Consider the following 24,168-nt stretch of genomic DNA (forward strand, 5'->3'; position numbering starts at 1 on the left):
TTCACTTGTATTGTAATTATTACTTTCGTCATTGTACACGAGAAGACTATAATGAAGTAATGAACACCACACACTGACGTTACGCAGATGCGCGTAATTCTTGGTGGCAGAAAGAAAGCCACCGCCACATTCAACATATCTTAGATTTACGTTTTTATTTATTCTAAATAAAATCACGTTTGATTCTTGCTTGAACAGTTCCAAGCAGTAAAATGTCTTTGGCTAGCTTTCGTTACAGCTCTATATCGAGCGTTAGCTAGAATGCTAACTGATGCATCCCAAATAGTGGTTGTGATCTTTGCAAAATAACTATTTTGGATGCATCAGTTAGCATTCTAGCTAACGCTCGATATAGAGCTGTAACAAACGCTAGCCTTACTGCTTGGAAGTGTTAAGTATACTGCAGTTGATTTGCGATGACAAGACATTCATACGAACCTTAAAATCAAATGATAATCCAAAAGCAGTGTAAGCAACCTGGAAATTGAATTTTTGCTGCGTTCTGCAAGAACTCCATCGTTTTGACACCGACTTGTGCGGCAATGTTTGCAAACACAGGAGTCTTAGAATAAATAGTTTATCTATTGGGATTTGGAAAATCCCGTTAATGTTTTTCACCACTTTGTTCACCCAGCGTTAGATCTATTTACTCAAAGAAACAAGTTTGACAGCACAGCAAAAGCCCCCTGGTTGTTACTAGCTTCCATTTATTTAACTAGGCAAGTCAGTTAATAAGAACAAATTATTATTCACAATGACCGCCTACCACAAGGCCTCCTGCGGGGACGGGGGCCTGGGATAAAAATATATATATATAGGACAAAACACACATCACAAGAGATACCGAAGACAACATAACAAGGCTGCAACACATTACAAAATGGTGCAAACATTATTGGAAAAAGTCAACAGCACAAAGGTCAAGAAGGTGGACAACAATACACCACACAAAGCAGACACAACTGTCAGTAAGAATCTCCATGATTGAGTCTTTGAATGAAGAGATGGAGATAAAACTGTTCCGTTTGAGTGTTTGTTGCAGCTCGTTCCAGTCGCCAGCTGCAGCGAACTGAAAAGAGGAGCGACCCAGGGATGTTAGCCACAAAACCCATTTCTACAATTTATCTTAAAATTAGATTTTAAATTCAACCTTAATCACACTGCTAATCTTATGTCTGACTATAAACTTTAAGACTAAAATATATATATGTTTATATGTATATATATGTTTTGTCGACAATTTTGAGTGTGGCTGTTTTATGTCCCACCCTGTCTGTCGCGTTGATGACGTGTACTTTTCATGAGGTAAACATTCTGCGCCGCCAGATGATACGAAGATATCAAGGATGGTAAACTTGAATCGCGATTAAAATGACTATTCTTCTTCTTGTACTTTTCCATAAATTGGACACAGCTGATTGTTTGTTTCGTATTATCTTGCTTGTACTTATAGAGTGAGAAATATATTCCCTGTCGATTAAAAAAACAAGTCTTAGCAAAAATGATGGCTAACTGTAGCGAGTAACGTTACTGTCATTGTTTTCATCCAGAGCAGAGGAAATGGCCCGCTAGAAAATCAAACTATGTTGTAGCAGCTGCTCATCTCTATCCAACGGCTCTTACTAGAGAAGAAAAACAACAATTATCTTCTCAATCTGAATGTTGTATTCTGAGCAGCAGTCAATGTATCATTTGCCAAACTGGTAGTTGCTACCTAGCTCCGTAGTCAGTTTACTAGGCTAGCTAGCAGTATCTGTCTTGCTCGGCTTGTATCTGACAATGAAATAACCGTTAGCTACATTTCTCCCATTGTTATTGTAGGGGACCCAAGTAAAAGATGTAGTGATCAAGTCTGATGCCCCCAGTGCTCTACTGTTGGACAAGCATGCAGACTATATTGCTGCCTACGGCTCCAAGAAGGATGACTATGTAAGTATTGGATGTTATGCTGACATCATTTCACTGACTCCCGTCTGTGGCAGGTGAACAAGGATGTCTTTGATTAGACCAGTCATGGAAAGCATTAAAAAACTTAAAAACCTCTCCACCTCTCCAAGACATGTTTGAGAAACTCTGCTCTAACTACGTGGAGGTAGTTAGCTATCTATGTTTCAATTGTTATTTGATATATTTGATAGGTGCTTTTACACCTGCATTGTTTGCTGTTTGGGGTTTTAGGCTGGGTTTCTGTACAGCACTTTGAGATATCAGCTGATGTACGAAGGGCTATATAAATACATTTGATTTGATTTGATATCCTGTGTCATCCCTCCCCTCCCCTTCCCTTCCCTCCCCTTCCCTCCCCTCCCCTTCCCTCCCCTCCCCTTCCCTTCCCTTCCCTCCCTTCCCTCCCCTTCCCTTCCCTTCCCTCCCCTCCCCTCCCTTCCCTCCCCCCCTTCCCTCCCCTTCCCTTCCCTCCCCCCCTTCCCTTCCCTTCCCTCCCTTTCCCTTCCCTTCCCTCCCCCCCCTCCCCTCCCTTCCCTCCCCTCCCTCCCTCCCTCCCCTTCCTTCCCTCCCTCCCTCCCTCCCCTTCCTTCCCTCCCTCCCTCCCCTCCCTCAGGAGAACACGTTGTCAGAGTACATGAGAATGAGTGGATGTAGCTTGCTACCTGTGTGATTCACGTGTCGTTCTTCAGTAGAACACGTCAGGGAACCTGTTTCATTTGTTGATTGGTTGCCTGTATCATCCCTCTCCTCTGCCAGAAGTGGATGTAGCGATCTACTAGTTAACTGGTTTCAGTCATTGATATCCTCTGTTTTCCCACCACAGGAGTACACCCTGTCAGAGTATCTGCGGATGTCAGGTATCTACTGGGGCCTGACGGTGATGGACTTGATGGGTCAGCTGACCCGGATGAACCAACAGGAGATCTCTGACTTCATCAAGTCCTGTCAGCACGACTGTGGAGGCGTCAGCGCCAGCATTGGACACGACCCACACGTCCTCTACACGCTCAGTGCTGTACAGGTATAATACAACACCACCCTGTTCTACACGCTCAGTGCTGTACAGGTATAATACAACACCACCCACACCTGTTCTACACTCAGTGCTGTACAGGTATAATACAACACCACCCACACCTGTTCTACACTCAGTGCTGTACAGGTATAATACAACACCACCCTGTTCTACACTCAGTGCTGTACAGGTATAATACAACACCACCCTGTTCTACACTCAGTGCTGTACAGGTATAATACAACACCACCCACACCTGTTCTACACTCAGTGCTGTACAGGTATAATACAACACCACCCACACCTGTTCTACACTCAGTGCTGTACAGGTATAATACAACACCACCCACACCTGTTCTACACTCAGTGCTGTACAGGTATAATACAACACCACCCTGTTCTACACTCAGTGCTGTACAGGTATAATACAACACCACCCTGTTCTACACTCAGTGCTGTACAGGTATAATACAACACCACCCTGTTCTACACTCAGTGCTGTACAGGTATAATACAACACCACCCACACCTGTTCTACACTCAGTGCTGTACAGGTATAATACAACACCACCCACACCTGTTCTACACTCAGTGCTGTACAGGTATAATACAACACCACCCACACCTGTTCTGCACTCAGTGTTATACAGGTATAATACAACACCACCCTGTTCTACACTCAGTGCTGTACAGGTATAATACAACACCACCCTGTTCTACACTCAGTGCTGTACAGGTATAATACAACACCACCCACACCTGTTCTACACTCAGTGCTGTACAGGTATAATACAACACCACCCACACCTGTTCTACACTCAGTGCTGTACAGGTATAATACAACACCACCCTGTTCTACACTCAGTGCTGTACAGGTATAATACAACACCACCCTGTTCTACACTCAGTGCTGTACAGGTATAATACAACACCACCCTGTTCTATACTCAGTGCTGTACAGGTATAATACAACACCACCCTGTTCTACACTCAGTGCTGTACAGGTATAATACAACACCACCCTGTTCTACACTCAGTGCTGTACAGGTATAATACAACACCACCCTGTTCTACACTCAGTGCTGTACAGGTATAATACAACACCACCCACACCTGTTCTACACTCAGTGCTGTACAGGTATAATACAACACCACCCACACCTGTTCTACACTCAGTGCTGTACAGGTATAATACAACACCACCCTGTTCTACACTCAGTGCTGTACAGGTATAATACAACACCACCCACACCTGTTCTACACTCAGTGCTGTACAGGTATAATACAACACCACCCACACCTGTTCTACACTCAGTGCTGTACAGGTATAATACAACACCACCCTGTTCTACACTCAGTGCTGTACAGGTATAATACAACACCACCCACACCTGTTCTACACTCAGTGCTGTACAGGTATAATACAACACCACCCTGTTCTATACTCAGTGCTGTACAGGTATAATACAACACCACCCTGTTCTACACTCAGTGCTGTACAGGTATAATACAACACCACCCTGTTCTACACTCAGTGCTGTACAGGTATAATACAACACCACCCTGTTCTACACTCAGTGCTGTACAGGTATAATACAACACCACCCACACCTGTTCTACACTCAGTGCTGTACAGGTATAATACAACACCACCCTGTTCTATACTCAGTGCTGTACAGGTATAATACAACACCACCCTGTTCTACACTCAGTGCTGTACAGGTATAATACAACACCACCCTGTTCTACACTCAGTGCTGTACAGGTATAATACAACACCACCCTGTTCTACACTCAGTGCTGTACAGGTATAATACAACACCACCCACACCTGTTCTACACTCAGTGCTGTACAGGTATAATACAACACCACCCACACCTGTTCTACACTCTGCTGGGAAGGTCAGACAGATGGGATACATAACATCATTAGGTTTTGGACACGTTCAGATAGTAACAATCTATTTCATGCCTAGAAAACACAAACTGTAGACACATAAACTCTGTCCGTCTCCCTCAGATCCTCTCGTTGTACGATAAGGTGAACGTGCTGGACGTGGACAAGGTGGTGGAGTACGTCAGAGGACTGCAGCAGGAGGATGGCTCGTTCTCCGGAGACAAATGGGGTGAGTGTACTTTATGTCTGGGGTTTCTGCACGAGATGATAGTGGTGGATGCATTGAAGATCATAGATACATTTTTATAACTTGAGATGAAGCTGAATTTATCTAACCAAATCATCCCTACTGCCTCTCAAGACCCTGTTGAAGGACCCCATCTCTATGGAATCCCAATCCTTTCCCATTTTAATTATTATTATGGGAGTATATATATTTCCTTCTTTAGATAAAACCCTTGTCTGAAACATTACCAGAACGCTCAAATCAATTCAATCCGACCTCAGTAGATGGAATAATAATATCCCAGTTGCTTTGACCGACAGTGTATCTATTGTCAAAATGAGTACAGCGCATTCAGAATGTATTCAGACCCCTTTTATCCACATGTTGTTACGTTACAGCCTTATTCTAAAATGGATTTAATCATTTTTTTCCCCACATCTACACACAATACCCCATAATGACATCACAATAATGACATCACAATACCCCATAATGACATCACAATACCCCATAATGACAAAGCAAAAACAGATTTTTAGACATTTTTGCAAATGTCAAATAAAATAAAACTGAAATACCTTATTTATATGGGTATTCAGACCATTTGCTATGAGGGGATGGGGACTGAAGAGGGGAGGGGGGACTGAAGGGGGAGGAGGATGGGGACTGAAGGGGGGGTTTATCTTTGTATGCATTTCTTTGATTATTTTGTACCTGTAACCCCCCCCATCTGATAAAACAAACAAAAGTAAATAAAAAGTTTGTCAAAGATACTTGTGGTCCTGGCAGTCTGTTGTTGCTGATGTCTGTAAGCAGGAAGTCACCCCCACTGCCTGTCATGATGCCATATTGCTGAGTCCACCTTTAAAACCTAACCTGTCTGTCTTCATCTACTGTCTCTACAGGGGAGATAGACACACGATTCTCTTTCTGTGCTGTCGCAACACTCGCATTGCTGGTACGGATCAAATTAACTCTGTCATATTGTCTTTGGTTACTAGCTAACACATTATATTCTTTACTTTTACACCAGAATGCACATTGTTTTTTCCCTTATCCCTTATTATAATCATTTAGTTAACTTGTATAGTGCTTTTCATTACAGAAAATGACCTCAAAGTACAGGAAAAGAAAAACTAACAACAAATTAGGATGGTGATTGCATGTCTCTATTTGTTTTCGGATGAAAGGCTGGGAGTGGAGACAGTTTGGATGAAAGGCTGGGAGTGGGAGACAGTTTGGATGAAAGGCTGAGAGTGGAGACAGTTTGGATGAAAGGCTGAGAGTGGAGACAGTTTGGATGAAAGGCTGGGAGTGGGAGACAGTTTGGATGAAAGGCTGAGAGTGGAGACAGTTTGGCTGAAATGCTGGGGGTAGAGAGAGTTTGGATGAAAGGCTGAGAGTGGAGACAGTTTGGATGAAAGGCTGAGAGTGGAGACAGTTTGGATGAAAGGCTGAGAGTGGAGACAGTTTGGATGAAAGGCTGAGAGTGGAGACAGTTTGAATGAAAGGCTGAGAGTGGAGACAGTTTAGATGAAAGGCTGGGAGTGGGAGACAGTTTGAATGAAAGGCTGAGAGTGGAGACAGTTTGGATGAAAGGCTGGGAGTGGGAGGAAGTTTGGATGAAAGGCTGAGAGTGGAGACAGTTTGAATGAAAGGCTGAGAGTGGAGACAGTTTGGATGAAAGACTGAGTGGAGACAGTTTGGATGAAAGGCTGAGAGTGGAGACAGTTTGGATGAAAGGCTGAGAGTGGAGACAGTTTGGATGAAAGGCTGGGAGTGGAGACAGTTTGGATGAAAGGCTGGGAGTGGAGACAGTTTGGATGAAAGGCTGAGAGTGGGAGACAGTTTGAATGAAAGGCTGAGAGTGGGGACAGTTTGGCTGAAAGACTGAGAGTGGAGACAGTTTGGATGAAAGGCTGAGAGTGGAGACAGTTTGGATGAAAGGCTGGGAGTGGAGACAGTTTGGATGAAAGGCTGGGAGTGGGAGACAGTTTGAATGAAAGGCTGAGAGTGGGGACAGTTTGGCTGAAAGACTGAGTGGAGACAGTTTGGATGAAAGGCTGGGAGTGGAGACAGTTTGGATGAAAGGCTGAGAGTGGAGACAGTTTGGCTGAAATGCTGGGGGTAGAGAGAGTTTGGATGAAAGGCTGAGAGTGGAGACAGTTCAGATGAAAGGCTGGGAGTGGGAGACAGTTCAGATGAAAGGCTGGGAGTGGGAGACAGTTTGGATGAAAGGCTGGGAGTGGGAGACAGTTTGAATGAAAGGCTGGGAGTGGGAGACAGTTTGGATGAAAGGCTGAGAGTGGGGACAGTTTGGATGAAAGGCTGGGAGTGGGAGGAAGTTTGGATGAAAGGCTGAGAGTGGAGACAGTTTGGATGAAAGGCTGGGAGTGGGAGACAGTTTGAATGAAAGGCTGAGAGTGGAGACAGTTTGAATGAAAGGCTGGGAGTGGAGACAGTTTGGATGAAAGGCTGAGAGTGGAGACAGTTTGGATGAAAGGCTGGGAGTGGGAGGAAGTTTGGATGAAAGGCTGAGAGTGGAGACAGTTTGAATGAAAGGCTGAGAGTGGAGACAGTTTGGCTGAAATGCTGGGGGTAGAGAGAGTTTGGATGAAAGGCTGGGAGTGGGAGGAAGTTTGGATGAAAGGCTGAGAGTGGAGACAGTTTGGATGAAAGGCTGGGAGTGGGAGACAGTTTGAATGAAAGGCTGAGAGTGGAGACAGTTCAGATGAAAGGCTGAGAGTGGAGACAGTTTGGATGAAAGGCTGGGAGTGGAGACAGTTTGGATGAAAGGCTGGGAGTGGAGACAGTTTGGATGAAAGGCTGGGAGTGGAGACAGTTTGGATGAAAGGCTGAGAGTGGGAGACAGTTTGAATGAAAGGCTGAGAGTGGAGACAGTTTGGATGAAAGGCTGGGAGTGGGAGGAAGTTTGGATGAAAGGCTGGGAGTGGGAGACAGTTTGGATGAAAGGCTGGGAGTGGGAGACAGTTTGGATGAAAGGCTGGGAGTGGGAGACAGTTTGAATGAAAGGCTGGGAGTGGGAGACAGTTTAGATGAAAGACTGGGAGTGGGAGACAGTTTAGATGAAAGGCTGGGAGTGGGAGACAGTTTGGATGAAAGGCTGAGAGTGGAGACAGTTTGAATGAAAGGCTGGGAGTGGGAGACAGTTTGGATGAAAGGCTGAGAGTGGGAGACAGTTTGGATGAAAGGCTGAGAGTGGAGACAGTTTGGATGAAAGGCTGAGAGTGGAGACAGTTTGAATGAAAGGCTGGGAGTGGGAGGAAGTTTGGATGAAAGGCTGAGAGTGGGAGACAGTTTGGATGAAAGGCTGAGAGTGGAGACAGTTTGGATGAAAGGCTGAGAGTGGAGACAGTTTGGATGAAAGGCTGAGAGTGGGAGACAGTTTGAATGAAAGGCTGGGAGTGGAGACAGTTTGGATGAAAGGCTGAGAGTGGAGACAGTTTGAATGAAAGGCTGAGAGTGGAGACAGTTTGGATGAAAGGCTGAGAGTGGGAGACAGTTTGGATGAAAGGCTGGGAGTGGGAGACAGTTTGGATGAAAGGCTGGGAGTGGGAGACAGTTTGAATGAAAGGCTGGGAGTGGGAGACAGTTTAGATGAAAGACTGGGAGTGGGAGACAGTTTAGATGAAAGGCTGGGAGTGGGAGACAGTTTGGATGAAAGGCTGAGAGTGGAGACAGTTTGAATGAAAGGCTGGGAGTGGGAGGAAGTTTGGATGAAAGGCTGAGAGTGGGAGACAGTTTGGATGAAAGGCTGAGAGTGGAGACAGTTTGGATGAAAGGCTGAGAGTGGAGACAGTTTGAATGAAAGGCTGGGAGTGGGAGGAAGTTTGGATGAAAGGCTGAGAGTGGGAGACAGTTTGGATGAAAGGCTGAGAGTGGAGACAGTTTGGATGAAAGGCTGAGAGTGGAGACAGTTTGAATGAAAGGCTGAGAGTGGGAGACAGTTTGAATGAAAGGCTGGGAGTGGAGACAGTTTGGATGAAAGGCTGAGTGGGAGACAGTTTGAGAAAGGCTGGAGACAGTTTGAATGAAAGGCTGAGAGTGGAGACAGTTTGGATGAAAGGCTGAGAGTGGAGACAGTTTGGATGAAAGGCTGAGAGTGGGAGACAGTTTGGATGAAAGGCTGAGAGTGGGAGACAGTTTGAATGAAAGGCTGGGAGTGGGAGACAGTTTGGATGAAAGGCTGAGAGTGGAGACAGTTTGGATTGGAAATCAGTGTAGCGTCTGGAGGGGGGGGCATCGATGGTCCAGCCAGAGACAAACAAATTACAGCACATTGCACATTGTTTGTTTCCTCTATGTAACATTGCAACAAATGTTTATTTTGTATATAAGACAGCCTCACCTGTCAGTGATTTTGTCTTCGTTTGCTAGAATAGGGCTTGTATTGTTGGAGGATAGATGTTGTTCTGTGTCTTGTATCATTAGTCTGTACACAACAGCAGTTAACTATTTGGTCTGTGTGTCTGCAGGGTAGGCTGGATGCCATTAACATGGACAAGGCTGTGGAGTTTGTTCTGTCCTGTATGAATTTTGATGGAGGGTTTGGCTGCAGACCAGGATCAGAGTCTCATGCCGGACAGGTATGCAGGGTTCAGCTATTGGTTCTGCTACTAAAAAACTCAGCTTCAAAAAAGAAACGTCCTCTCACTGTCAACTGCATTTAATTTCAACAAACTTAACGTGTAAATATTTGTATGAACAAGATTCAACAACTGAGACATGAACTGAACCAGTTCCACAGACATGTGACTAACAGAAATGGAATAATGTGTCCCTGAACAAAGGGGGGTCAAAATCAAAAGTAACAGTCAGTATCTGGTGTGGCCACCAGCTGCATTGAGTCCTGCAGTGCATCTCCTCCTCATGGACTGCACCAGATGTGTCAGTTCTTGCTGTGAGATGTTACCCCACTCTTTCACCAAGGCACCTGCAAGTTCCCGGACATTTCTGGGGGGAATGGCCCTAGACCTCACCCTCCGATCCAACAGGTCTCAGACGTGCTCAATGGGATTGAGATCCGGGCTCTTCGCTGGCCATGGCAGAACACTGACATTCCTGTCTTGCAGGAAATCACGCACAGAACGAGCAGTATGGCTGGTTGCATTGTCATGCTGGAGGGTCATGTCAGGATGAGCCTGCAGGAAGGGTACCACATGAGGGAGGAGGATGTCTTCCCTGTAACGCACAGCGTTGAGATTGCCTGCAATGACAACACGCTCAGTCCGATGATGCTATGGCACACCGCCCCAGACCATGACGGACCCTCCACCTCCAAATCGATCTCGCTCCAGAGTACAGGCCTCGGTGTAACGCTCACTCCTTCAACGATAAATGGAAATCTGACCATCACCTCTGGTGAGACAAAACCGTGACTCGTCAGTGAAAAGCACTTTTTGCCAGTCCTGTCTGGTCCAGCAACAGTGGGTTTGTGCCCATAGGCAACGTTGTTGCCGGGGATGTCTGGTGAGGACCTGCCTTACAACAGGCCTACAAGCCCTCAGTCCTCATCCTGTACCTGTCCCACAGGTGTGATGTTCGGATGTACCGATCCTGTGCAGGTGTTGTTACACGTGGTCTGCCACTGCGAGGATGACCAGGTGTCCGTCCTGTCTCCCTGTAGCTCTGTCTTAGGCGTCTCACAGTACGGACATTGCAATTTATTGTCCTGGCCACATCTGCAGTCCTCATGCCTCCTTGCAGCATGCCTAAGGCACATTCACGCAGATGAGCAGGGACCCTGGGTATCTTTCTTTTGGTGTTTTTCAGAGTCAGTAGAAAGGCCTCTTTAGTGTCCTAAGTTTCATAACTGTGAACTTAATTGCCTACCTTCTGTAAGCTTTTAGTGTCTTAACGACCGTTCCACAGGTGCATGTTCATTAATTGTTTATGGTTGATTGAACAAGCATGGGAAACAGTGTTTAAATCCTTTACAATGAAGATCTGTGAAGTCATTTTGGATTTTTACTAATTATCTTTGAAAGACAGGGTTCTGAAAAAGGGATGTTTATTTTTTTGCTGAGTTTGTTACTGTCATGTTTTTAGAAAAATCTATTTCAGCCATTATTCCATAGTTTAATCATTTTATTTCCTCCCTCCCATCTTTTCCTTGGCTTCTCCTCTGCTCTCCTACCCTCCCCTTCCTCTGCTCTCCTACCCTCCCCTTCCTCTGCTCTCCTACCCTCCCCTTCCTCTCCCCTTCATCTGCTCCTCCCTCCCCTCTGCTCTCCCCTCCCCTCTGCCTCCCCCTCCCCTGCTCTCCTCCCCTTCCTCTGCTCTCCTCCCCTCCCCTCTGCTCTCCTACCCTCCCCTCTGCTCTCCTACCCTCCCCTCTGCTCTCCTACCCTCCCCTCTGCTCTCCTACCCTCCCCTCTATCTCCTCTCTTCTTAGATCTACTGTTGTACAGGGTTCCTGTCTATAGCAGGTCAGTTACACCAGGTGAATGCTGACCTGCTGGGCTGGTGGCTCTGTGAGAGACAGCTTCCCTCGGGAGGTCTCAACGGACGTCCTGAGAAAGTAGGAGCTTGGGGGGTTTGATTCGGTCATTAATATCATATAATTCACAGTTCTATTTACTTCTGTGGTTTGGGATTCGGCACAAGGCGTCTGGCTTACTGACAGAAGTTTAATGTGGTGAAACATACATATAGATTCCCTACCCTCATTGCTGGGCATTTGAAACGATTGACTGTGGCATAATTTGTTACCATGTCTCATTGTAACCTCTCTCGGCTAGCTGCCTGATGTATGTTACTCGTGGTGGGTGCTGGCCTCCCTGAAGATCATTGGTAGAATCCACTGGATAGACAAGTCCAAGCTGAGGTCCTTTATTTTGGCCTGTCAGGATGAGGAGACGGGGGGCTTTGCTGACCGACCAGGAGACATGGTGAGCTCATCAAATCATCTCGGTTAACCCAGGATGTAGCAGGTAGGAGAGGATGTAGCATGTAGGAGAAGATGTAGCAGGTAGGAGGGGATGGTAGCAGGTAGGAGGGGATGGTAGCAGGTAGGAGGGGATGGTAGCAGGTAGGAGGGGGGATGGTAGCAGGTAGGAGGGGGATGGTATCAGGTAGGAGGGGGATGGATGGTAGCAGGTAGGAGGGGGGATGGTAGCAGGTAGGAGGGATGTAGCAGGTAGGAGGGGATGTAGCAGGTAGGAGAGGGGATGGTAGCAGGTAGGAGAGGGGATGTAGCAGGTAGGAACGGTGATGGTAGCAGGTAGGAACGGGGCTGGTAGCTGGTAGGAACGGGGCTGGTAGCAGGTAGGAGGGGATGGTAGCAGGTAGGAGGGATGTAGCAGGTAGGAGGGGATGTAGTAAGCAGGTGTAGGAGAGGGGATGGTAGCAGGTAGGAGGGGGATGTAGCAGGTAGGAACGGGGATGGTAGCAGGTAGGAATGTAGGGCTGGTAGCTGGTAGGAGAGGGGATGGTAGCAGGTAGGAGGGGATGGTAGCAGGTAGGAACGGGGGGGATGGTAGCAGGTAGGGGGATGTAGCAGGGGGTAGGAACTGGTAGCAGGTAGGAGGTAGGGGGATGGTAGCAGGTAGGAGGGGATGTAGCAGGTAGGAGAGGGGATGTAAGCAGGTAGGAGGGGATGTAAGCAGGTAGGAGGGGATGTAAGCAGGTAGGAGAGGGGATGTAAGCAGGTAGGAGGGGATGTAGCAGGTAGGAGGGGATGTAGCAGGTAGGAGGGGGATGTAGCAGGTAGGGGATATGTAGGAGGGGATGTAGCAGGTAGGAGAGGGGATGTAGCAGGTAGGAGAGGGGATGTAGCAGGTAGGGGGGGATGTAGCAGGTAGGAGAGGATGTAGCAGGTAGGGGGGATGTAGCAGGTAGGGGGGATGGTAGCAGGTAGGGGGATGTAGCAGGTAGGAACGGGGCTGGTAGCATGGTAGGAGAAGGGGCTGGTAGCAGGTAGGAGGATGGTAGCAGGGGAGGGGCTGGTAGCAGGTAGGAGGATGGTAGCAGGTAGGAGGGGATGGTAGCAGGTAGGAACGGGGATGTAGCAGGTAGGAGAGGGGATGTAAGCAGGTAGGAGGGGATGGTAGGGATGGTAGGAAGCAGGTAGGAGGGGATGGTAAGCAGGTAGGAGAGGGGATGTAAGGGGATGGTAGCAGGAGGAAACGGGGATGTAGCAGGTAGGAGGGGATGTAGCAGGTAGTAGGGGGATGTAGGAGGGGATGGTAGCAGGTAGGAGGGGGATGGTAGCAGGTAGGAACGGGGGATGGTAGCAGGTAGGAACGGGGATGGTAGGAGGGGGATGTAGCAGGTAGGAACCGGGAAACGGGGAGGGGATGGTAGCAGGTAGGAACGGGGGATGGTGGTAGCAGGTAGGAACGGGGATGGTAGCAGGTAGGAAGGGGGATGGTAGCAGGTAGGAGGGGATGGTAGCAGGTAGGAAGTTTAGCAGGTAGGAAGGGATGGTAAGTTTAGCAGGATGTAGGAAGGTAGGAAGTTTAGCAGGTAGGAAGGCGGGGGAGTTTAGCAGGTAGGAAGGGGGGGAGTTTAGCAGGTAGGAAGGGAGGGGGAGTTTAGCAGGTAGGAAGGGAGGGGGAGTTTAGCAGGTAGAAGTGGGGAGTTTAGCAGGTAGAAGTGGGGAGTTTAGCAGGTAGGAAGGGAGGGGAGTTTAGCAGGTAGGAAGGGGGGTTTAGTAGGTAGGGAGGGAGGGGGAGTTTAGCAGGTAGGAAGGGAGGGGGAGTTTAGCAGGTAGGGAGGGAGGGGGAGTTTAGCAGGTAGGAAGGGAGGGGGAGTTTAGCAGGTAGGAAGGGAAACCTTGGCTGACACCTGGAGGCTCATCTTAGTTCCCAGTGCTAATGGCTACATTTAGCTAGGTAGGTTCATGTCTCTGCCCTCTTCCTCATTCTGTCCCCCCTCTTCTTCAGGTGGACCCATTCCATACTCTGTTTGGCGTAGCAGGCCTGTCTCTGCTGGGAGAGGGTCAGATAAAGGACGTCAATCCTGTTCTCTGTATGCCTGAAGACGTGTTGGAGAGGCTAGGCTTGCACCCAGACCTCCTCAGCTAGCTCTTCACTCATCTACACACACCAGGGTCGACCTCTCCACCTCCCCACCCTGTACCTATCCACCTCCCCACCCTGTACCCCTTCACCTCCCCACCCTGTACCCCTTCACCTCCCCGGGACACAGGGCTCAGGAGACAGGTGGTTTAAGGGGGGACAGACTAGTGTTGTGTATAGAGGAAGGCAGTAGTTCCTCCCAAGGACATTTTAAAGGCTTGATAGTTTGCTGTCCAGTAAATTGTCACGAAGCATCACATCCCTCCACCCTGTACCCCTTCACCTCCACCCTGCACCCCTCCACCTCCCCACCCTGTACCCCTTCTCTCTCTTGGGTCCTGGTCCTCTACACCTCATGTCCCTACAGCTATAGTCTTTAACAGGTCATCTAGCAGTATGTCATGACAACGTTTACACGGTCTAATATAGCACCCTATTCCCTAATATAGTGCACTCGTTCTGACCAGGGCTGTCTAATATAGCACCCTATTCCCTAATATAGTGCACTCGTTCTGACCAGGGCTCATAGGGGAAAAGGGTGATCTTTTTGGACACAACCCAGGAAGAACACATCACTGCTGGTTCTTCACTCCCCTGGTAGTTAATGTATTGATCGTTCACTCCCCTGGTAGTTAATGTATTGATCGTTCACTCCCCTGGTAGTTAATGTATTGATCGTTCACTCCCCTGGTAGTTAATGTATTGATCGTTCACTCCCCTGGTAGTTAATGTATTGATCGTTCACTCCCCTGGTAGTTAATGTATTGATCGTTCACTCCCCTGGTAGTTAATGTATTGATTGTTCTCTCCCCTGGTAGTTAATGTATTGATTGTTCTCTCCCCTGGTAGTTAATGTATTGATCGTTCACTCCCCTGGTAGTTAATGTATTGATCGTTCACTCCCCTGGTAGTTAATGTATTGATCGTTCACTCCCCTGGTTAGAGGGGAACCAGCAGTGTTGAGGATCTTCTGCACTTCTTTACAAGACCAACCAATAATCCCTGTCTTTTGTGATGCTAGCAACTGGAGCTACTTACAGCTGGGAACTCACTGACCACAAACCTTGTGTTGGGTTGGATTGTTTTCTTAATATACAGGTAGAACTGCCAAAATAAAGGAACCGCTATACTTGAAGGCAGGTGCATCCACACAGGTGTGGTTCCTGAGTTAATTAAGCAATTAACATCCCATCATGCTTAGGGTCATGTATAAAAATGTCCCAGTTGCCCATTATTTTGGCTACCATGTCTAGAAAAAGAGATGTCCAGTGGCTTAGAAAGAGAGGTCTGAAAGGACCATAGGGGGTTTGAAGGCTGTGTGTGTCAGTCAGTCAACAGATGTCAGGCCGAGATCCTGCGTTTTCTGCATCAACAAAACACCAAATGATGTCATTTATCGTGGAAGAATGGTGTCTCATTCCTCCAATAGAGTTCCAGACTCTATTAGAATCTATGACGAGGTGCATTGAACCTGTTCTGATTGGTGGAGGCCCAACGCCCTATTAGGACACTTGATGTTTGTGTTTATACTTTATTTTGGCAGTTACCTGCATATTGTAATGAATTCAGGTGACTATGCAGCTGCGGGGTTATATAGGCCTGTGTAGGTTTAGTGATTTGGATAATCTAATCCTGTGTAGGGTTGGTGATTGGGATAATCTAATCCTGTGAAGGGTTGGGATAATCTAATCCTGTGTAGGGTTGGGATAATCTAATCCTGTGAAGGGTTGGGATAATCTAATCCTGTGTAGGGTTGGGATAATCTAATCCTGTGTAGGGTTGGGATAATCTAATCCTGTGTAGGGTTGGGATAATCTAATCCTGTGTAGGGTTGGGATAATCTAATCCTGTGTAGGGTTGGGATAATCTAATCCTGTGTAGGGTTGGGATAATCTAATCCTGTGTAGGGTTGGGATAATCTAATCCTGTGTAGGGTTGGGATAATCTAATCCTGTGTAGGGTTGGGATAATCTAATCCTGTGTAGGGTTGATAATAATCCTGTGTAATAATCTAATCCTGTGTAGGGGGATAATCTAATCCTGTGTAGGGTTGAGATAATCTAATCCTGTGTAGGGTTAGTGATTTGGATAATCTAATCCTGTGTAGGGTTGGGATAATCTAATCCTGTGTAGGGTTGGGATAATCTAATCCTGTGTAGGGTTGGGATAATCTAATCCTGTGTAGGGTTAGTGATTTGGATAATCTAATCCTGTGTAGGGTTGAGATAATCTAATCCTGTGTAGGGTTGGGATAATCTAATCCTGTGTAGGGTTGGGATAATCTAATCCTGTGTAGGGTTGGGATAATCTAATCCTGTGTAGGGTTGGGATAATCTAATCCTGTGTAGGGTTAGTGATTTGGATAATCTAATCCTAGTACACCACCTAGTAGCATCCAACATTTTGGCGCTAAACATTTTATATATCCAAATCTCATCCTTCATGGAGAGTTACTGAACCGAGTCATTCACGTCATCTTAATCTGGGATCCTTAAATAGTTTTCCCCCCAGAGGGAGTCTGTGATTGTGTCCTAAACGGCCACCTAATCCCTATCTAGTGAACTCTTTTTGACAAGGGGCCATAGGACTTTTTGTCAAGAGTAGTGCGCTAAATAGGGAATAGGGTGCCATTTGAGAAGCACTCTGTATTATAGCGATAAACACTTTTAACATATGCATTTATTTCCGTGTTTTTCTTTTGTTTTCTGAGAACCATATTGAATTTGTTGTCAGTGTCATATGTGATGTCAACTTGTTGTGCTGTTGTTACCTATATTTTAAAAAAGGCTTGGCATCAATTCCATTTAAATTCAGTCAATTCAGGAAGTTGACTGAAATTCACTTTAAAAAAAAAAGTATAATTGAGAATAGAATCATTTTTGAGGAGAATTGGAATTTCAGTTTACTTCAAGAATTGACTGAATTGAAATGGAATTGACCCCCCAACCCTGTACCTGAATGATATCCACCTGTCCAAATGTTGAGGACAATTAATACATATCTGTCTACTAACAACAGTGTTAACTCATCCTGTAGTAGGCAATAAATACATTGATTCAAGGGGGAAGTTGTGGTGTTCATATTGGGGGGGCCCGAACAGTAGACGGGGAGGTCTGGGGGGGACATTTAAAACATGTTTCCTGCTATTCTACACAGTTTGCCATGACTTATTATGGCTCTTCTGAGGGCTATGCAGGGGTTTTCAGTAGGGTATATGGAGGGGTATTCAGTAGGGTATATGCAGGGGTTTTCAGTAGGGTATATGGAGGGGTTTTCAGTAGGGTATATGGAGGGGTTTTCAGTAGGGTATATGGAGGGGTTTTCAGTAGGGTATATGGAGGGGTATATGGAGGGGTTTTCAGTAGGGTATATGGAGGGGTTTTCAGTAGGGTATATGGAGGGGTTTTCAGTAGGGTATATGGAGGTATTCAGTAGGGTATATGGAGGGTATTCAGTGGGGTATATGGAGGGGTATTCAGTGGGGTATATGGGGGGTATTCAGTAGGGTATATGGAGGGCTATTCAGAGGGGTATATGGAGGGCTATTCAGTGGGGTATATGGAGGGGTATTCAGTGGGGTATAGGGAGGGGGGCTATTCAGAGGGGTATATGGAGGGCTATTCAGTGGGGTATATGGAGGGCTATTCAGAGGGGTATTCAGTGGGGTATATGGAGGGGTATTCAGTGGGGTATATGGAGGGGTATTCAGTGGGGTATATGGAGGGCTATTCAGTGGGGTATATGGAGGAGGGCTATTCAGTGGGGTATATGGAGGGCTATTCAGTGGGGTATATGGAGGGGTTTTCAGTGGGGTATATGGAGGGCTATTCAGTGGGGTATATGGAGGGCTATTCAGTGGGGTATATGGAGGGGTGGGGTATTCAGTGGGGTATATGGAGGGTAGGCTATTCAGTGGGGTATATGGAGGGGTATATGGAGGGCTATTCAGTGGGGTATATGGGTATATGGAGGAGGGTATTCAGTGGGGTATATGGAGGGGTATTCAGTGGGGTATATGGAGGGCTGTTCAGTGGGGTATATGGAGGGCTATTCAGAGGGGTATATGGAGGGGTATTCAGTGGGGTATATGGAGGGGTATATGGAGGGCTATTCAGTGGGGTATATGGAGGGGTATTCAGTGGGGTATATGGAGGGGTATTCAGTGGGGTATATGGAGGGCTATTCAGTGGGGTATATGGAGGGCTATTCAGTGGGGTATATGGAGGGCTATTCAGAGGGGTATATGGAGGGCTATTCAGTGGGGTATATGGAGGGGTCTATGGAGGGGTATTCAGTGGGGTATATGGAGGGGTATTCAGTGGGGTATATGGAGGGGTATTCAGTGGGGTATATGGAGGGCTATTCAGTGGGGTATATGGAGGGCTATTCAGAGGGGTATATGGAGGGGTATTCAGTGGGGTATATGGAGGGGTATTCAGTGGGGTATATGGAGGGGTTTTCTGTGTTTCAGTGGGGTATATGGAGGGGTCTATGGAGGGCTATTCAGTGGGGTATATGGGGGGTGGGGTATATGGAGGGGTATTCAGTGGGTATATGGAGGGGTATTCAGTATTCAGGGTATATGGAGGGCTTTCAGTGGGGTATATGGAGGGGGGGTATTCAGTGGGGTATATGGAGGGGTATTCAGTGGGGTATATGGAGGGCTATTCAGTGGGGTATATGGAGGGCTATTCAGTGGGGTGGTATATGGAGGGGGTATTCAGTGGGGTATATGGAGGGATATTCAGTGGGGTATATGGAGGGGTATTCAGTGGGGTATATGGAGGGGTATTCAGTGGGGTATATGGAGGGCTATTCAGTGGGGTATATGGAGGGGTCTATGGAGGGGTATTCAGTGGGGTATATGGAGGGGTATTCAGTGGGGTATATGGAGGGGTATTCAGTGGGGTATATGGAGGGCTATTCAGTGGGGTATATGGAGGGCTATTCAGAGGGGTATTCAGTGGGGTATATGGAGGGCTATTCAGTGGGGTATATGGAGGGGTATTCAGTGGGGTATATGGAGGGCTATTCAGTGGGGTATATGGAGGGGTCTATGGAGGGGTATTCAGTGGGGTATATGGAGGGGTTTTCAGTGTTTCAGTGGGGTATATGGAGGGGTTTTCAGTGTTTCAGTGGGGTATATGGAGGGGTCTATGGAGGGGTATTCAGTGGGGTATATGGGGGGGCTATTCAGTGGGGTATATGGAGGGGTATTCAGTAGGGTATATGGAGGGGTTTTCAGTGGGGTATATGGAGGGGTATTCAGTAGGGTATATGGAGGGGTTTTCAGTGGGGTATATGGAGGGGTATTCGGTGGGGTATATGCAGGGGTATTCAGTGGGGTATATGGAGGGCTATTCAGTAGGGTATATGGAGGGCTATTCAGTAGGGTATATGGAGGGGTTTTCAGTGGGGTATATGGAGGGGTATTCAGTGGGGTATATGGAGTGGTTTTCAGTGGGGTATATGGAGGGGTTTCAGTAGGGTATATGGAGGGGTATTCAGTGGGGTATATGGAGGGGTTTTCAGTAGGGTATATGGAGGGGTATTCAGTGGGGTATATGGGGTAGTATGGAGGGTATTCAGTAGGGTATATGGAGGGGTATTCAGTGGGGTATATGGAGGGGTATTCAGTGGGGTATATGGAGGGGTATTCAGTGGGGTATATGGAGGGGTATTCAGTGGGGTATATGGAGGGCTATTCAGTGGGGTATATGGAGGGGTATATGGAGGGCTATTCAGTGGGGTATATGGAGGGGTATTCAGTGGGGTATATGGAGGGCTATTCAGTGGGGTATATGGAGGGCTGTTCAGTGGGGTATATGGAGGGCTATTCAGAGGGGTATATGGAGGGGTATTCAGTGGGGTATATGGAGGGGTATTCATGGATATGGAGGGCTATTCAGTGGGGTATATGGAGGGGTATTCAGTGGGGTATATGGAGGGCTATTCAGTGGGGTATATGGAGGGCTATTCAGTGGGGTATATGGAGGGCTATTCAGTGGGGTATATGGAGGGCTATTCAGTGGGGTATATGGAGGTGGGGTATATGGAGGGGGTATTCAGTGGGGTATATGGAGGGGTATTCAGTGGGGTATATGGAGGGGTATTCAGTGGGGTATATGGAGGGCTATTCAGTGGGGTATATGGAGGGGTATTCAGTGGGGTATATGGAGGGGTATTCAGTGGGGTATATGGAGGGGTATTCAGTGGGGTATATGGAGGGGTATTCAGTGGGGTATATGGAGGGGTCTATGGAGGGGAGGGCTATTCAGTGGGGTATATGGAGGGGTTTTCTGTGTTTCAGTGGGGTATATGGAGGGCTTTCAGTGTTTCAGTGGGGTATATGGAGGGGTATTCAGTATGGAGGGGTATTCAGTGGGGTATATGGAGGTATTCAGTGGGGTATATGGAGGGGTATTCAGTGGGGTATATGGAGGGGTATATGGAGGGCTATTCAGTGGGGTAAATGGAGGGTTTTCAGTGGGTATATGGAGGGTATTCAGTAGGGGTATATGGAGGGGTATTCAGTGGGGTATATGGAGGGGTATTCAGTGGGGTATATGGAGGGGGAGGGCTATTCAGTAGGGTATATGGAGGGTATTCAGTGGGGTATATGGAGGGGTATTCAGTGGGGTATATGGAGGGGTATTCAGTGGGGTATATGGAGGGCTATTCAGTGGGGTATATGGAGGGCTATTCAGTGGGGTATATGGAGGGGTATTCAGTGGGGTATATGGAAGGGCTATTCAGTGGGGAGGGCTATATGGAGGGGTATATGGAGGGCTATTCAGTGGGGTATATGGAGGGGTATTCAGTGGGGTATATGGAGGGGTATTCAGTGGGGTATATGGAGGGCTATTCAGTGGGGTATATGGAGGGCTGTTCAGTGGGGTATATGGAGGGCTATTCAGTGGGGTATATGGAGGGGTATTCAGTGGGGTATATGGAGGGGGGTATATGGAGGGCTATTCAGTGGGGTATATGGAGGGGTATTCAGTGGGGTATATGGAGGGCTATTCAGTGGGGTATATGGAGGGCTATTCAGTGGGGTATATGGAGGGCTATTCAGAGGGGTATATGGAGGGCTATTCAGTGGGGTATATGGAGGGGTCTATGGAGGGGTATTCAGTGGGGTATATGGAGGGGTATTCAGTGGGGTATATGGAGGGCTATTCAGTGGGGTATATGGAGGGCTATTCAGTGGGGTATATGGAGGGCTATTCAGTGGGGTATATGGAGGGGTATTCAGTGGGGTATATGGAGGGCTATTCAGTGGGGTATATGGAGGGGTTTTCTGTGTTCAGTGGGGTATATGGAGGGGTTTCAGTGTTCAGTGGGGTATATGGAGGGGTCAGTGGGGTGGAGGGCTATTCAGTGGGGTATATGGAGGGGTATATGGAGGGCTATTCAGTGGGGTATATGGAGGGGTATTCAGTGGGGTATATGGAGGGCTATTCAGTGGGGTATATGGAGGGGTATTCAGTGGGGTATATGGAGGGGTATTCAGTGGGGTATATGGAGGGGTTTCAGTGGGGTATATGGAGGGGTATATTCAGTGGGGTATATGGAGGGGTATTCAGTGGGGTATATGGAGGGCTATTCAGTGGGGTATATGGAGGGCTATTCAGTGGGGTATATGGAGGGGTATTCAGTGGGGTATATGGAGGGCTATTCAGTGGGGTATATGGAGGGGTATTCAGTGGGGTATATGGAGGGCTATTCAGTGGGGTATATGGAGGGCTATTCAGTGGGGTATATGGAGGGGTATATGGAGGGCTATTCAGTGGGGTATATGGAGGGGTATTCAGTGGGGTATATGGAGGGCTATTCAGTGGGGTATATCAGGGGGTATATGGGGCTATTCAGTGGGGTATATGGAGGGCTATTCAGTGGGGTATATGGAGGGCTATTCAGTGGGGTATATGGAGGGGTATTCAGTGGGGTATATGGAGGGGTATTCAGTGGGGTATATGGAGGGGTATTCAGTGGGGTATATGGAGGGCTATTCAGTGGGGTATATGGAGGGCTATTCAGTGGGGTATATGGAGGGGTATTCAGTGGGGTATATGGAGGGGTATTCAGTGGGGTATATGGAGGGCTATTCAGTGGGGTATATGGAGGGCTATTCAGTGGGTATATGGAGGGGTATTCAGTGGGGTATATGGAGGGGTATTCAGTGGGGTATATGGAGGGGTATTCAGTGGGGTATATGGAGGGCTATTCAGTGGGGGGTATATGGAGGGCTATTCAGTGGGGTATATGGAGGGGTATTCAGTGGGGTATATGGAGGGGTATTCAGTAGGGTATATGGAGGGGTATTCAGTGGGGTATATGGAGGGGTATTCAGTGGGGTATATGGAGGGCTATTCAGTGGGGTATATGGAGGGCTATTCAGTGGGGTATATGGAGGGGGAGGGCTATTCAGTGGGGTATATGGAGGGCTATTCAGTGGGGTATATGGAGGGTATTCAGTGGGGTATATGGAGGGGTATTCAGTGGGGTATATGGAGGGCTATTCAGTGGGGTATATGGAGGGCTATTCAGTGGGGTATATGGAGGGCTATTCAGTGGGGTATATGGAGGGTCTATTCAGTGGGGTATATGGAGGGGTATTCAGTGGGGTATATGGAGGGCTATTCAGTGGGGTATATGGAGGGTATTCAGTGGGGTATATGGAGGGCTATTCAGGGGTATATGGAGGGGTATTCAGTGGGGTATATGGAGGGTATTCAGTGGGGTATATGGAGGGCTATTCAGTGGGGTATATGGAGGGGTATTCAGAGGGGTATTCAGTGGAGGGGAGGGCTATTCAGTGGGGTATATGGAGGGGTATTCAGTGGGGTATATGGAGGGGTATCAGTGGGGTATATGGAGGGCTATTCAGTGGGGTATATGGAGGGCTATTCAGTGGGGTATATGGAGGGGTATTCAGTGGGGTATATGGAGGGTATTCAGTGGGGTATATGGAGGGCTATTCAGTAGGGTATATGGAGGGGTATTCAGTGGGGTATATGGAGGGTATTCAGTGGGGTATATGGAGGGGTATTCAGTGGGGTATATGGAGGGGTATTCAGTGGGGTATATGGAGGGCTATTCAGTGGGGTATATGGAGGGTGGGGTATTCAGTGGGGGGTATATGGAGGGCTATTCAGTGGGGTATATGGAGGGTATTCAGTGGGGTATATGGAGGGGTATTCAGTGGGGTATATGGAGGGGGGTATATGGAGGGTATTCAGTGGGGTATATGGAGGGGTATTCAGTGGGGTATATGGAGGGGTATTCAGTGGGGTATATGGAGGGGTATTCAGTGGGGTATATGGAGGGCTATTCAGTGGGGTATATGGAGGGCTATTCAGTGGGGTATATGGAGGGGTATTCAGTGGGGTATATGGAGGGCTATTCAGTGGGGTATATGGAGGGGGTCTATTCAGTGGGGTATATGGAGGGCTATTCAGTGGGGTATATGGAGGGCTATTCAGTGGGGTATATGGAGGGCTATTCAGTGGGGTATATGGAGGGCTATTCAGTGGGGTATATGGAGGGGTATTCAGTGGGGTATATGGAGGGCTATTCAGGGAGGGCTATTCAGTGGGGTATATGGAGGGGTATTCAGTGGGGTATATGGAGGGGTATTCAGTGGGGTATATGGAGGGGTATTCAGTGGGGTATATGGAGGGCTATTCAGTGGGGTATATGGAGGGGTATTCAGTGGGGTATATGGAGGGCTATTCAGTGGGGTATATGGAGGGGTATTCAGTGGGGTATATGGAGGGGTATTCAGTGGGGTATATGGATATTCAGGAGGGGTATATGGAGGGCTATTCAGTGGGTATATGGAGGGCTATTCAGTGGGGTATATGGAGGGCTATTCAGTGGGGTATATGGAGGGCTATTCAGTGGGGTATATGGAGGGGGTATATGGAGGGCTATTCAGGGGGTATATGGAGGGGTATTCAGTGGGGTATATGGAGGGGTATTCAGTGGGGTATATGGAGGGCTATTCAGTGGGGTATATGGAGGGCTATTCAGTGGGGTA

General features: G+C 47.6%; 1 protein-coding gene across 1 annotated transcript; it reads left to right on the top strand.

Moving 5' to 3' along the window:
* The first annotated feature begins 1,241 nt into the window (after window positions 1–1,241).
* rabggtb (Rab geranylgeranyltransferase subunit beta) lies at window positions 1,242–16,102 on the top strand. The gene is made up of 9 exons (XM_029653089.2): window positions 1,242–1,349; window positions 1,822–1,929; window positions 2,771–2,968; window positions 4,983–5,088; window positions 5,991–6,043; window positions 9,582–9,692; window positions 11,501–11,626; window positions 11,847–11,996; window positions 13,992–16,102. The coding sequence occupies exons 1-9, from the start codon at window positions 1,347–1,349 to the stop codon at window positions 14,130–14,132; spliced, it is 996 nt and encodes a 331-aa protein (XP_029508949.2). The 5' UTR covers window positions 1,242–1,346; the 3' UTR covers window positions 14,133–16,102.
* The last annotated feature ends 8,066 nt before the right edge of the window (window positions 16,103–24,168 follow it).

Source organism: Oncorhynchus nerka, linkage group LG9b (genome assembly GCF_034236695.1).
Source record: "Oncorhynchus nerka isolate Pitt River linkage group LG9b, Oner_Uvic_2.0, whole genome shotgun sequence".
Classification (NCBI taxonomy): domain Eukaryota; kingdom Metazoa; phylum Chordata; class Actinopteri; order Salmoniformes; family Salmonidae; genus Oncorhynchus; species Oncorhynchus nerka.